At 41.2% G+C, this 14,599-nt stretch overlaps 1 protein-coding gene across 1 annotated transcript in view; it reads right to left on the bottom strand.

Moving 5' to 3' along the window:
- The window catches only part of KALRN (kalirin RhoGEF kinase), a 507,955-nt gene that overhangs the window by 133,838 nt on the left and 359,518 nt on the right, over nt 1–14,599 (bottom strand). The window contains exons 28-33 of the mRNA XM_054381250.1: nt 12,167–12,259; nt 10,944–11,055; nt 8,468–8,658; nt 7,963–8,064; nt 7,126–7,268; nt 5,688–5,790 (exon numbers count right to left, since the gene is read on the bottom strand). Of these exons, the coding sequence (XP_054237225.1) occupies nt 5,688–5,790; nt 7,126–7,268; nt 7,963–8,064; nt 8,468–8,658; nt 10,944–11,055; nt 12,167–12,259 (744 nt within the window). The remainder of the gene's footprint in view (nt 1–5,687; nt 5,791–7,125; nt 7,269–7,962; nt 8,065–8,467; nt 8,659–10,943; nt 11,056–12,166; nt 12,260–14,599) is intronic.

Here is a 14,599-nt window from a genome sequence, read left to right as displayed (position 1 = left end):
GGTACTATTTTTAATTCCTCCATGATTTTAATTTCCTCTCTGAAAACGTGAATCTCTCTCATTTTTATCCCAGGTCTGTGTTTTATGCATTCAACGAAGTTTCATATTGACATCAATTTTTAAGACCTTTTTTCCTTATATTGATGCTCTTATTTCAAGGGGATTTTCACTGAAAGATAACTATTATTCCAACAATTTGTAGCAAATGCTTTCATTTCTTTAATCGAGCTTTTCCAACTCATTCCACCTTTGACAGGAACCTTAGGCTTGCTGCTGATTCCAGGCCAGCCTGAGACAACAGAACAGAAGAATGTTATTGCTACCAAACCCAGAGAAATCTCTGTTGGAATCAGCTTTATGATCGGGGCAGAGCTCTGTGCGGTGTTGGTAGCAGTAAGAAGAATATGAAGCAGTAATTCCTGCATCAGATCCTGATTTCTGCTTCAGTAACAATGTCACAGGGAGGAAGCTATTTTACCTTAATGAGAAGCCTTTCAAAACAAGAGAATCTGTCCCTAGGTTATTTGTTCCAAGAAGCCTTAACTGTAAAATATCCCCTCTTATGCTAATTACCTTCAATTAGAAAAATTATTATTCCCAGATTTTACATAATACCACTGATGTGGAAGAGGTCAAGATCTCAGTCTCATGACTGCTGAAAGATGAGCTGAGTCTACTATCTAATGGAAAAAAATAAAAGAATATCATGTATATTTATTTTTAGAGAGTAAAAACTTTTCAGCTCACATTTTCAGAGCTTTTTTCTACATCCAAAAACAACAGAAGGAAATGACAACTGCTCTCCTCAGCATTCTGCAAAAGCCAACAAAAAAGCCATTAGAAGATGGACCAGTATCGCCAGGGCCAGCTGTTTTACAAGCCAGTGGATAATGAGCTTAACAAATGAGAATGTCCTGCATTCTAGCATTTCCTTCATACAGTTCCTCACTGCTTTGAATCCAAGTATAAAGACTGAAATCCTGTCTGCTGTGGACTGAATAGAGCAAGGATTTCTCCTAAGGAAAGATAGCATGCTGAAGAGAGCTTACTGTAGAGAACAAAAGCTGTCTCATTTGCCTTTTGGAAAAGGAAGAAGAAATTTTATACAGTGGGTTACCTAGGACCAGACCTGGATGCTCAATGGGAATTACATTCACTGTATTTGTTATCTATTGATTCTACAGCACTGAGTCCAGTTCATGAACCCACTTTTCCTCCTCTATATAATACACATACAATACCACATAACAATTCAAAGAACTATTTTTGTTTGTATTTTAGATTATAGATTGCAAATGGAAAATCAAATATTTTATATTCTCACTCTCTTTCCTTTTACAAAAGTGCAGACCTACAGGCCTTATTTGAAATCTCTGTTTCTCCAATATAGTATTTAATAAAAACCTTTGAGCTGAGAGATAGTAGTTTTTTTGTATTTTTGAGAGAGAAAAATCCAAGAAAATGAAAGATATTAAAGACTAAGATCCAGATTTAAGAATCTACTTAAGCAGCTATTTAATGTTAGACACAGAAGTAATCTCTCTCTCTTTTTTTTTTTTTTTTTTTTAATATCTCATATAATCACCTGAGCACTGTCTGCAGTCAGGAAAGCCTGAATATTTAAGGACTTAGTAACACTTCTGGAGTCACGCACAGAATTAAGTACATTTTCAAATCAGAGCCTACTATCACAGAGATTGCTGTGAATTTCCTTCAATGCACAAAAAAGTCTCAGAAATTGTGTTTGTATCCTCTGTTGGGACAGCACAGGACAACGCTATAATCAACCTACAAGTGTAATGTTTGCAGGAATTCCTGCCTCCTCTCCAAATCCCTAATCCAAACAAGAAAGAAAAAAAACAACAAAACAAATGCCACCAGATGTAATTTGTGATGGCACACAGCATGTGAGTGACAGAGCAGAACAAAGTCTCCTCTCTACTGGCCCCCAGTCAAGTGCTCTAACCTTTGTACTAAGTGATCCCCGTGTTATCTCTGATAACATTTATCTCTTTTATGTCCTGAGAGAAAGCAAAATTCTTGCTGAATTTACAGCAAAGTTATCTATTCCTACTTAACAACAAAAAACCTTCTGCCTTTTCAGGAGTTTGAAATGCAAAGATAAATCTTTGCTTTGCTCTAGGGCTGTGCCGTGATGAGAAGGGAGACAGAAATTGCTACTCACAGCCCAGCAGTTAGCTCTCAGAAAGGCACAAGGAGTGTTCTTAAGCTGAAGTGCTAGTTGGAGTGGGAATCTTTGAGAGGCTGTGGTTTTCTTTGTCTACAATGTTGTTAGACATTCTTGTCTGAACATTCAACTAATGTGTTAGGTAATCTTCGGGCATAATAGCAATTTAGCTGACAAAGTGTGTCAGCTAAATCTTTGAATACTTTTGCTTTCAGAGAGTTACTTGTTACTTGAGAACTGATTCTGGCTCTGAGTTAGCAGATAGATGGTCTCAGTGCAGAATGAATCTTCCACCATCCTGGCAAACTGCTGGCACTGCAAAGTTCTTTGCAAGTTTGTAAACAAGGCTGCTGTGAACAGCCAGAGTGTTTAAAGGTAGGAGCGTTTTCTCCTAGGTCCTCTGGATGGAGATCTCACTGAGTCACACAATGAGGCCATCCATGGAGGTGACAACTGTGAAAAAACTCAGAGCCTGAATCTGAACTCTTGGGATTAGCTGCTGACTACACTGGAGTTAAACAAGCATGGAAACCAGTATTTGCTGAACATGGTACCTGTTGGTGCTGTTAGCAGCACTACACAAATTAATTACAGCATGTATGCTACAGCATTTACCATGCTCTACCACCTGTGCCAAGCAGCCAGAGAGCATCATATGGTACAGTCTTCCAGTGCCAATAACACAGTACTAGCCTATGTGAGAAGATAAATCTTCCTAGTCCAATAAGATTCACTCAGGCCATCCTTGAAGATAAGGTTGACTACACACCGTAGTGGGGGAAATCTAATTTTCAAGCTGGAGAGGAAAGTAACTTGGAATGACTATCACTTGTTTCCATGTGGCAAAACATCACCACTCGGAGTCTTTTGTCTTGGGCCCTTGCACAGCTTTGAGATCTGCTAACAGTCTTCTCACATCAGATGCTAACATATGCTAAGAGCTTCATGCAAGCAGCATAAGAACAGATACTGGGACTGAGTGTCGGTGTGCCTCCAGGACATTTCAAAGGGAAGTAAGAGAGCTCAGCTTCATCTGTCATTAATTTGGGTAATATTGTGTAAAAAACCAGAGAATTACTCTACTCTAACTTAGTGAGGCCATGTCTGGAGTACTGTGACCAGTTCTGAGCTCTCCAGTTCAAGAAAGACAGAGAACTATGAGAATGAGTCTAGTAGAGGGTTACAAAGATGTTGAAGAGGCTTGAGGATTTCTCATGAAGAGATGCTGAGATACTCAAAAGTCTTTAGCCTGGACAAAAGAAGACTGAGAGGGGATCTTCGGGATGCTGATCAATAGCTAAAGGGTGGGGGGAAAGAGGATGGGGCCGGACTCTTTGCAGTGGTACCCAGTGACAGGACAAGGGGTAATGGGCACAAACTAGAATACAGAAGTTCCTCCTACACATTAGGAAAAACTATTTATTTTGAGGGTGCCAGAGCACTGGTGGCCAGGAGAGGTCGTGGAGTCTCCTCTGGAGAATTTCAATACCTGCCTGAATGCGATCCTGTGTATCCTGATCTAGGTGACCTGCTTTAGCAGGGATGTTGGACTAGATGATCCCCAGAGATGCCTTCCAACTCCTACCATTCTGTGATTCTGTGAACTGTAAAGCAGTGCAGGGAGTTCATTTTCCTTGGAGCAAAGACACACTAATGCAGCACCCTAGGAGCTAAACTCTGGCATTAACATCAGTGACAAGAAGGAAACTTCAGCAGGAACTGTCTCTCTAAGGGTTATACTAGCTGTTCAGATTCAGCAAAGCACAATTATATTGAAGCTTTGGCTGTACACTGGAATTTGTTTCTGTTTATTAAATACATATAAGGATACATGAACACACAGACAGCAAGTGAATCCACACAACTTAAAAAGCTCAAAAATGTGATACAACCCTAGAATTGATTTAGCCTTCCCCCAGTAAGACATCTTCCCTGTTCCAAATTTATCTCATATATCTTCACTATCCAGTTCAAACAAACTTTTAGACAGAAATTCCTATAACCCTTTCCAGTCTTGCATGCTTAAACCAGCTGTTGCCATGATGGGCACAGGGTACAGCCTGATAGTTTCTTGTGCTTTTGGCACTATTGATCTCTTATGCAGCTACAGCATGCGGTACGGAGCATCGCCCCTGCACCTTGCTTATCTGATATAATTCATGCAACTGAGTCAATGGGCTTGGGGCAAACAAGCAAAGCTTATGCAAATGCTTAAAACTAAGTATGAGCTCAAGTACTCCATTAGGACAGGGCCTTCTCAGGAATGATAAATGTGAAAAGCACAGAAAAGCAGGGGAAGTCCATGTGGATTGAAGACATAAGAAAACATTTCTTCAACATCGGGCAAAGTATTTGCATACATTACAGTGGCCTTTGGATTGTGAGGATGAACGCTTTTCAAACACAAAGTATTGGTCAAAAAAGCAAAAGCATGGGAACATGCCTTTGAGATAAATACAACAGGTGGTCTCACAAAAACAATTTGCAATTAACTCCTATTTCTGCATCCAGGAAATAGGAGTTGCATATTTCAAAATAATGTCTGCAGTGAGCCTTGTGAACTTTCCACCATAAACTTGAACTCTGATTTTGTGATGACACCCTTCTACATTCTGTAAGTGATATCAGAATTAAAGCCCTGACAAACTGATAGATCCAGAATGGTACTGAAGAAATCATCCTTTTGCAAGTTACACATTATTTCAAAGCAATGTATGAAAGGAATATGGACATTCTCTCAGTGGCTATGACAAACCCCATTAAGCACACCTAAGGTAAATTATTAGTAACAGTCCATTTACTACTATCACCAACTGCTAATTCAGCTGAAGACCAGAGCTGGAGGGATGAGGGTGACAAATTCAAATCAGGCATCCTACTGGAGCTGAGAATCTGGACTCAGATCATATGATACGTAAAACGATGAGTACATACGTGCCAATAGTGTGCAGCATTCCAACAGAAACTAGCACGTCTCAGGGCCATCCATATGCTCCACCATATGTTCATGAGGAGAAGGGTCCAGAATCAGAGTATCTGGAAAGGGTACATCTCCCAGGCTCTCAAGATACCAGCCAGGATCCCAATTTTGCTTTATTAATTGGTGTGTAAGCACCTACATTATCTCCAACAAACTACTGATTTTAGCTCAGAGGGCAAATATGGAACATAACCATTTGCTCATTCAGAAGCTGGCTTCTGCAGGGAAAGTTCTACTAGTGGAGAAAAGGTTGTTCTGGGTTCTGTTTTTTTCAGAGCCAATTCAACCTCTGTGTATTAACCACAAAGAAGCTGCAGCAACAGAGATGTTACCACATAAAGGAGAAGTAGTGACGAGCACCTAGAAACAGACTAGCTTTTAATAGGCTAACACAGGGGAATATGAATTTTGCTTCACTCAGCAGAAGACAGGTTGTTTTATTTTGACTGCTATTCTATTCTTCCAGTACATTTTTCTGGGAGTAACTAACTGTGCTGTATTTTCATATCACAGTCCTACCTTATCACTGTCCACTGTGTTCTGTGATGTCCTAGATGCTATAGAAATGGTGTCAGGTTGACTGCTGCCATCTCCTTGGCTGTCTGCATCCTCTACTCCATCTCTGCAAAGACAACAATGCTTACTTATCACACCACCTGGAGCATGCACAACTTTACAGGTGGATTTGAGAAGTGTTGAGTCAGCATGCCAGAGCTGGCTTTGTGTTCAAATTACCACCCCGATGCAGCTGATGTTACTATGTAGCTTGCAATTTAAAATTATGTCCTCCTCTGCCATAGGGTTGGTATTAGCACATAATCACAGTATTTGTTGCTGGAAACAGGATGGCCATTGCCTGCAAGGTAATGGCCTAGAAGACTGTGGTGTTCAGAAATAGCTCTGCAATGAGTGTGTTCGGCAGAAATTTTTCTTCAGTTCGATTTCTGCCTCAACCAAAACCATTCAGGCCAGGCTACATGTGACACTGAAGGAAGGGGTCTTGTCTAACAGGAACCTTGAGGAATTTAATAGTAAGCCATAAAAATATTATCCAAACAAACATAAATAAAGACAGCACAGAGCTCTACAAGTCTATTTCTATGAGTCTGCTAACAGAGGGCATTGTCTTCCTTACTGCTGTAGAGGCACATTTCTACCAAATTCTTAATGGTCTTTCGAAGTCAAAATTTAAATAATGCAACCTCTGTATTTAAGGACAGAGAAAAAGATAATTAACACCCCCATTCTGTACTAGAAAACTCTTGTATTGTGCATGTCCCCAGGAAGAAATATCTGGGTCTCTGCACTGTTACAGGTCTCTTGGATGACCTTTGTTACTCGTGCTTTGGATGGCTCTATAATGCAGCCTGAAGAAAGACAGTGATAAAACTTCATTAGAAAATGGAGATGCTCAAATTACAGGTGGCTTCTGGGAATGCCACCATAACAGCAAATGAATAATTATTTTTCTATAATTTCTATGTAATCTGGGATTCAAAGAAGTTGATAAAAACAAACAAACAAACAAACAACTGTTTGTATTACTTCAGAGGCTGAAACGAGTTTGTATTCGATGATGAAACACGGGTACTTCACTGTAGCAATATATTGTCATAAACAGCTGTGTTTTTCACTGTCAAACAATTCCAGATGCCTGAGACAAAATAAGTAAATTCTACTTTGTGAAAGAAACATAACCTTGGACTCTGAAGAATGTTTACTGTTTGTTTCTCCTAATATCCTGGAGTACTAAACTAAAAAATCTTGGTATGTATAGCAGAGAAAAGAGCTATTAGCTACTTTTGCCCAGACAACATATAAAAAGGAAAGGTGCTGAAAACTACTTTTGACCATAGTCAAAAATTAAGTGAATCCAGCAAGAAGCCCACGGTCACTACACTGTCATTGGCCAAGAAAACTATAGTGATTTTATGTTGTATGGAACCACTGAGGTTACCTTCTACTGTTGTTTCGTTGCTTTGCTGGTGTCTTGGGGAGCTGAATTGGCTCTTTCAGAGCTCCTTTCAGATGGATAATCCTTTCTTGAATGACTTCTCGGATATTTTTGATCCATTCCTGTTTTGTTTCAATACTGGATGCCTAAAGTTCCACAAGGCAGAAAGACAGACACTTTATTACATACCCAGTACATCTTCTCCTATATAGAAGAATCGTAGTTGGCTGATACATATGCATGATTAACTATTTCTTCTCTCTGCTGTATCATTTCAGCTGATGGAGTACCTGGTAACCCCAGGAGAACTGAGGGTATTTTGACTAGACCTACTTGGCAAGCAATAGCAAAGCAGCTAAGCTCTGGATAAATATATTTAATGTTAACAGTACAGCACACTCTGCAGAGAGGAACTAGATTATCAGTACACAGCTGGGATTTCCTCAGAGAAAATAACTATAACATGAATTCTTCATTAGAGACTCACTTGACAGAAATGGTTGTCAGCTCTAGAGGTCTGAGGAATAGGTTAATTGTTGACAAGCCCAGAGGCAAAGGACAAAGAGAATTATACCTCTCAGCCAAATACCCTGAGGTGTGCCCTGTGTCAGTGTGCAGCTACTCAACTGAGGTTGCAAAAGGAGATGCAATTTCAGCAAGGCTGCACAACTGCCCTGGCTGGATTCATACTGAGGCCTTCCAGCTGAATTGCTCCTGGTGCAGGCACAATCCTGCTGACAGCCATGGAAGCCATATGAATACAAGCAGGGAAGAAACTGACCTTTCATTTAGTGGTCCCAAGACATGAACTAGCAAAGGGAAAAAGCAGAAGAGACTTACTTTCAGCACTGTTTTATTGTCTGAGGAAGGTGTTCGTCCAGACCACAAAGCAAATTTACAGGGATCTCCTTCAACATGTTCAGTCACACCCAGTTCTGAGGTCTAGTGTGGAGGAGAGATGATGAGAGATTTCATACATATGAAGCCTCATGTGTACAGAAAACTTTACATTTGTAGGGACAAGAGGGGAGGCAGGGATGGATAAGGGAGTATGACCTTTGCTATACATGGATAAAAGAAACAGAAAACCAGCAGAGGAAAGCAGGGAAGTGAATGGCTGATACTCTTTGCATTTCCCACGCACACAATTCAGATCTCACTATCTTAAACCTCTCCAGACTCACTGTGAACTTGGCTTCCAGGTGAGCCCCACAAAGCCCAGAGCCAGCCCCTCCAGGTGGTATTAGGGTCCCCAACCCAGTATGGGGACATGTGAGCCATCTCCCAAACTTCACCTCTACCTACAAGAAACACAACATCCAGAATACTTTGCAGCCACACCTACCAGTAACTTGTTCTTGTAAACATATTTTGTGTGTCCTGAAGAATCTTTGATCTCTTTGCTAAACACCAAAGAGATTTCAAAGAGAAACAAATGCCTCTCACGGCCTTTCCGAATGAGAGACTTGGGATCCCACACTTGGAAGGAATCCTGAAGAATCAGCTCTCCCTGGACGTCCAGGTTCTCATCAAACCCTAAAACCACAAAATACATTAGCTTGCCTTTGCTCTTGGGATCAGCAATGTCCAGAAACAACATGCAGTAAGGAACTGAAATAAAAGGGCCTCTCTCCTTTTTTTTCCCTACTCCTAAAGGCCGTTAATGGGCATCCACTGCCCCAGTGAAAATGTGCTTCCTAATCTTTTTTCCCCCACTACAATGATGCAATTCTTTCACCAGAGGCAAATACATTATACGTGCTAAGAGACTGAGACTGCTGCTAAGGGTAATAACTTAAAGATAAATATTATGAACATTCCCATGGTGGTTACTGTACACAGAACTGCAACATGAGGAATCTTACGCAGGTCAACACAAATTCTGAGGAATGTAATGTGCAGTGGTTGGAAGTGCCCCATCAACCAGGGCCTGTGAGTCCATAGCAGGGACATGGGGAAGCTACATCTATTGTTATGGTGTTCAAAAGAAGCTTTCCAGAAGGAGTTTCTCATCTTACAAGACGCATGTCAAAAATCCTCACGTAGCTGAGGATCACAGGACTCCCCATAACAGGGAGACTTGAAGGAGTAGAGTCCTGGTGCAAAGTGCCCTTCGAGCTGCTGTCTCACCAGCTTGTGAGTCACAAAACAAAACTGGGGAGTGCTCCTCCAGCTTGCTGTTGCTTATGCAGAATAGCCCTGGGAGGGCAGCAAGTAGCCCTGGTCCCTGCTCCAAATATTAAGGAATAATGTTTTATTCAGAAGGTAACTGTCCAAATGCTTGCCTACCCTAGCAAAGTCATCCCTGCTTCTTTATTATTGGGTGGTACTGGTCATCTCATGGTGACAGATTATGCAGTGTTATTTTGGGAAATCTTGCTTTTCACCAGACACAACAATTAAATTCATCTTTATGGTGTTTCTACTTATGCTGGGTCAGTTTATCCCCCCTGCAGTTTTAATCACCTGGTCTTAATGTGCTGCTTAACTACTGACACCACTTCCTTTCTTGTTCCTGTTTTAATACTCTTCTTGTTTCAAGGTTCTGACTCAAGCCAGGCTGGAAATGATTTTCCCAGGGTAAGAAAATGGTTGAAAGATAATAAAGTACCTCTGTCCAGAATTAATTTTTTAAATTTTAGAAATCCTCCCCACATCAAAAAAACAATAAAATACATAGCTTTGGAGCAATCAAAAGATTGTTTTCTGTAATTGTGAAAGAGTTTTTAATATCACTTTTTTTTCCATTTTTTTTTAATCTGTGGGATCATTATACTAACATTTTGAAGCACAAGCTGTTTTGACTCAGAAAGCCAGAACTTTTTCTTTGAAATGCTGAGACAGTATTTGGAAATGTTTTCATCGAACAATCATTATGGCTGTCAGCATCTAAACGGATTTTCTTTCATGAGGATTGTTTGTTTGTTTGTTTTGCTAAGTAAGAATTTTTTAACCAAAATATATATGTAGCATACATACATATATATGTATACACACATACGTGTATGTACAAATATGTACACATGCAAATACCTATAGATCACAGAATCACAGAATGTTAGGTGTTGGAAGGGACCTGAAAAGATCATGCAGTCCAACCCCCCTGTCAGAGCAGGATCACCTAGAGTACGTCACACAGGAGCATATCCAGGTGGGTTTTGAATGTCTCCAGAGAAGGAGATTCCTTCTCTTGGCAGCCTATTCCAGTGTTTTATCACTCTCACAATGAAAAAGTTTTTCCTTATGTTCACATGGAACCTCTGATGCCCCAACTTGCACTCATTGCCCCTTTTCCTATCGTTGGACATCACTGAAAAGAGCCTGGCTGCGTTCTCGTGACACTGGCACTTCACATATTTATAAACATTAATGAGGTCACCTCTCATTCTCCTCTTTTCCAGGCTAAAAAACCCAGATCCCTCAACCTTTCCTCACAAGGGAGATGTTCCACTCCCTTAATCATCTTTGTGGCTCTGTGCTGGACTCTGTCCTTCTTGAACCGAGGGGTCCAGAGCTAGACACAATACTCCAGATGTGCCCTCACCAGGGCAGAGTAGAGTTATAAACATATAATAAATAAAAAAATAAATACAACCCCTTCTCCCCCTCCCCCCCCCCAAAAAAAAAAAAAAACTTCCTAGTCAGCTTTATTCTTCCAAGTCTTTTGGAGAAATTAGAAAGGAGCTAGGTAGTACCTGAAAATTACTATCATTTGACAGCATTGGTACAGCCAACCTGTACTAACTTTCTACACAAGTTACAAGAAGGCTTCACTTATTGGTGGGTCCCTCCCCTGCCCTGGCCACCTGCCCATCTGCTACCTTCCAGCATGCTGACATGCATTGCATCGTTGGCCTTCTTTGGGACACTGAGCATCACTTCCAGACCATCTTTGAGTTCCCCTTTGCCCTCCTCGCAGCAGGTCAGCAGTTCCTAAGAAGCAATGCAAGAACACCTATAAACAAACTTGGACCAACATGCTGGCTTTATATCTGGTTTTGGTACATGCAACTGCCTTCCTAACAGTGCCAGGAGAAAGCTGAACTGCATCAGAACCCACTGTAGATAGCAAGATCAAATGAGAGTGACTATAAAACAAGGCAAAATAAGGCCCTCTCAACCGTGCACTCAGTAGATTTCTGAGGAGTTATGCCAATGCTGCCATCACCAGTCAGCCTGCTGGCTCTTGTTTCAGTAAACTGGTACAAAGTAGAGATTTGTCAACACACTGACTGTACTCAGTATGTACCTTCCTTGTATAGTTTATCACTTCTTTGGTATGTACACAATAAGCTTTAATGAGATGCAAGCATCATATCTGGTCCTAAAAGTAAAAAACTGTCTCTTCCCTTATTCCTCAGATATTTTATCTTCTCTGGTTTACTAGTTTTGAAGTCAACAGTGGATGATTAAGTTAGAACTAAAATTCACCCAGCCACAAAACCCTGCAAAATTCTGTAACCAATTTACAACAAACCAGTCAAAGGTTTTTCTTAACTGGAAATGTTAATATTTCACATGGAAGTCCTTGCTTTGTGTATGAAGCTTTTCCATGTTTTTCAAACAAGCATGTTAGCTCCCAAACAGAATCTAGTACCAGTGAAGGAGTCTCAGTCAAGAGTCAGTGAAATTTCCCAAAGTTCATTACTGCTGTCATCAAAGCCTTTAATCAAAATATTACATGTCAGAAACTTAGCAAGAAGCAAAGTAAACAGTCCTGTCATCCTTTCAATTTTCCTTGCCCAGTTTCTCACTTTTTAGGATTAAATCCATTCTGATATAACAGCACCCCCCACCCTCCAGTTTGGTGATCCATTTTTTACTGTTTGTTTTATTTTCTTTTTCTGAGTATTTTTTTTTAAAACACCCAACTTAATTTCACACTTTGTAGCTGTACTCCAGCCTGGGAAATAGGAGTAGCAGCTTAGCAGGAGCTGCTTACAGGTCATAAACAGGTGAAGAAGCAGCTCCCTTAAGAGTAAATGAACTCCTTACACCTCTGAACTGCTCTGCCTGAGGTGATTTGGGAAGTTCACTGAAGTACCTTCAGTAGGAGTTGATATTTTGTGATCCTCTGGACAGGCTTGATTAAATAAGAAGAGATAGAGTTGGCCAAACCATGTCTTTGCTGAATTTCCTAGAAGAGATAAAAACAGCATTCAGTCATGGAAAACTTATTGACCCTCTGCCAGACAGAACCACCTGTAACTAATTCTAGCTCTGGATCTCTGCTGCTTCTTCTCTCTCTCTCTTTTTTTTTCTTCTTTTTGGTTTTGTTTATTTTTTTAACTGTCTTTAAGCTCATATGCAAATATATGTGATTTCAGAGAGGTTAGCAATGACCCACAGAGTTCCCCTAGGGCTGCTTAAACTGCAAGGGCCCCATGCAAGTCAAGCTAAGTCCATGCACAGTAAAATAAAGAGGCTTTGATTTAAATATGACTAATCTGCCATGTCAACTGGTTTACCCCAGCTATGAAGGCTGAAAACAGTCTTAACATTCAATTAAAATGAAGTGACATTAAATTGCATGCATAGGGTGTAATTTAGCTGTCTAAACATAAGCATCTAGTGCCATTTGAGAGCCCTGGGGTATCTGAAATATCCACATGGGAGTAACAGGTCTGGCAGTGCTGACAGACCTATGCTGTTCTGAAGTGGCCAGGAGAGATCCCCTCATGATGCTTGTTGCAGCACTCAATACTTCTGTTTTGTCACCTGAAGCTCAACAACACTGTGCTCATCAGTGTGATGTGCTCATGAACTTCTGAAGACACTGCAGATAGGCACCTGGTGACATCCACAAAGGGCCCAGCTGCCTGCCTTCAGCTGGCTCCAGTGGAAGTTAGGAACTGAATCCTACAGAACCCTAATGCACATTCTTAGCCATCTAAAAGACCTCAAACTCATATCCTACAGGGGCAGATTTTCTGCTGAAGTGGAGCAGGTTGGAATTTCTTCTGCTTTCACCAGGCACTGGGCACATCTCCCCTTGTTCCTGACCATCAGGAAATCCTCAGTTCCTAAGGGTGAGCGGATAAGGAAGGAACATGGGATTTGTCTCCAGCTACCGGAGAGCAAATTTGAAGCTGTAAAGGGAAGTTACAGAAGATGAAGTGGGAAGAGCTGCCAAGAACAAAGATTTTCTTTCTGTATACAGCCTAATTTTCTGCTGAGGACTAGGGAGGTTGCTAGGGTGTTGGTTTGTTGGTTGTTTTTTTTGTTTTGTTTTGTTTTGTTTTTTGTTTTTTAGCTCCAGTGTTTATGCTGGGATGCAAAAATAACCATTTTTCGTACAATGTAGCAACAGATTTTCTTTTTTTCACTAGGTAAGTTTGTTCTAGAAAAAAAGTATCTCCAGTGCCATGAACAAGACCTAAAAGGCAAGAGGATCTATGTGGGAATTTACAGAGTTTACATGAAGCTGAGTCATGGCTGGCTCCAAAACAGGGACACTGTCTGCAGAGCACATGTCTGGGACTCAATTAGTAACTGCAAGAGCCAGCAAGACCTCCACCATGTCTGTGAACTTCCTGGAGCTGGCTAAGTACACTTGGTTTTGTAGGGTCCAAGTATTGAATTCAGTGCTATTCTTTCCTCCCAGCTCTCTGAACAGCACAACATGCTCCCAGTATGATGTCCCTGCTTTGGGCACTCCTTACTCTGCCAGGTCAAACTGTGCAGATACAGAGTGAGTTCATGGAGCAACAGCTGTCCCTGCTGCACAGGAACCTGCAGCAGGGAAGCAGTAACACTGCTGCATGGCAGTCAGACAAATACGTGCTGGAAAGGGGCATTGTCCCTGCAGCTACTCTCTCTCATCCTTGAAGTGTTGGAGTAAGATGGCAGCTTGCTGAAGTTGTGTCTTGGGTTGGCTTTGTAACAACTAGAAAGGTCTGGATTTACTGTGGGTAGAGGCAGAATCTGGAGAGGTCTATGCAGGGTAGAGCATGGTAGTGCAGATGCTTCTCACACATCTCAAAGTGACAGGAAGCACAGAGATATCTGAATTGGCTTTGAAGCACCTAACATGTTTCAGAAGCAAGCTAGCCACAGGGCTTTGTGCTCTCTGCTTTGCCCTGTTTCTTGTTTCAAGTGAACTTGGCTCACACTGTAGTGTACCGTTAGCCACATGCCTCACCGTTAGACACAATTTCAGTTAACCCTTGAATAGAAAGGTGTCCCAAGGGCCTGGAGAAAATGAAGGTATCTGGAAGGCACCATGTGCTGGTAGTTGTGAGCTGCCAGCATGAACTGCAGAACAGGGTCAACAGGCAGTCTTACGTGCAGTCTTACATGCAGTGACAAAATCCCAGACCAACACCAAAAATAGTCTCTGCACAGGACCCTCAGAGGCTCTTGGATGGACAACATGGAGACAGGAATACTGAAGTGCACTTTCATGCCATAAGAATTGCTGAATTTACCATGAAGTATTGATAAAGCACATCCATTTTCTATCAAAGGTGTAAAGACA

Source organism: Indicator indicator, chromosome 5, assembly GCF_027791375.1.
Source record: "Indicator indicator isolate 239-I01 chromosome 5, UM_Iind_1.1, whole genome shotgun sequence".
In the NCBI taxonomy this organism is placed as follows: Eukaryota; Metazoa; Chordata; class Aves; order Piciformes; family Indicatoridae; genus Indicator; species Indicator indicator.
Note: the sequence above shows the minus strand (reverse complement) of the source record. Positions and strands in the feature narration are given on the sequence as shown.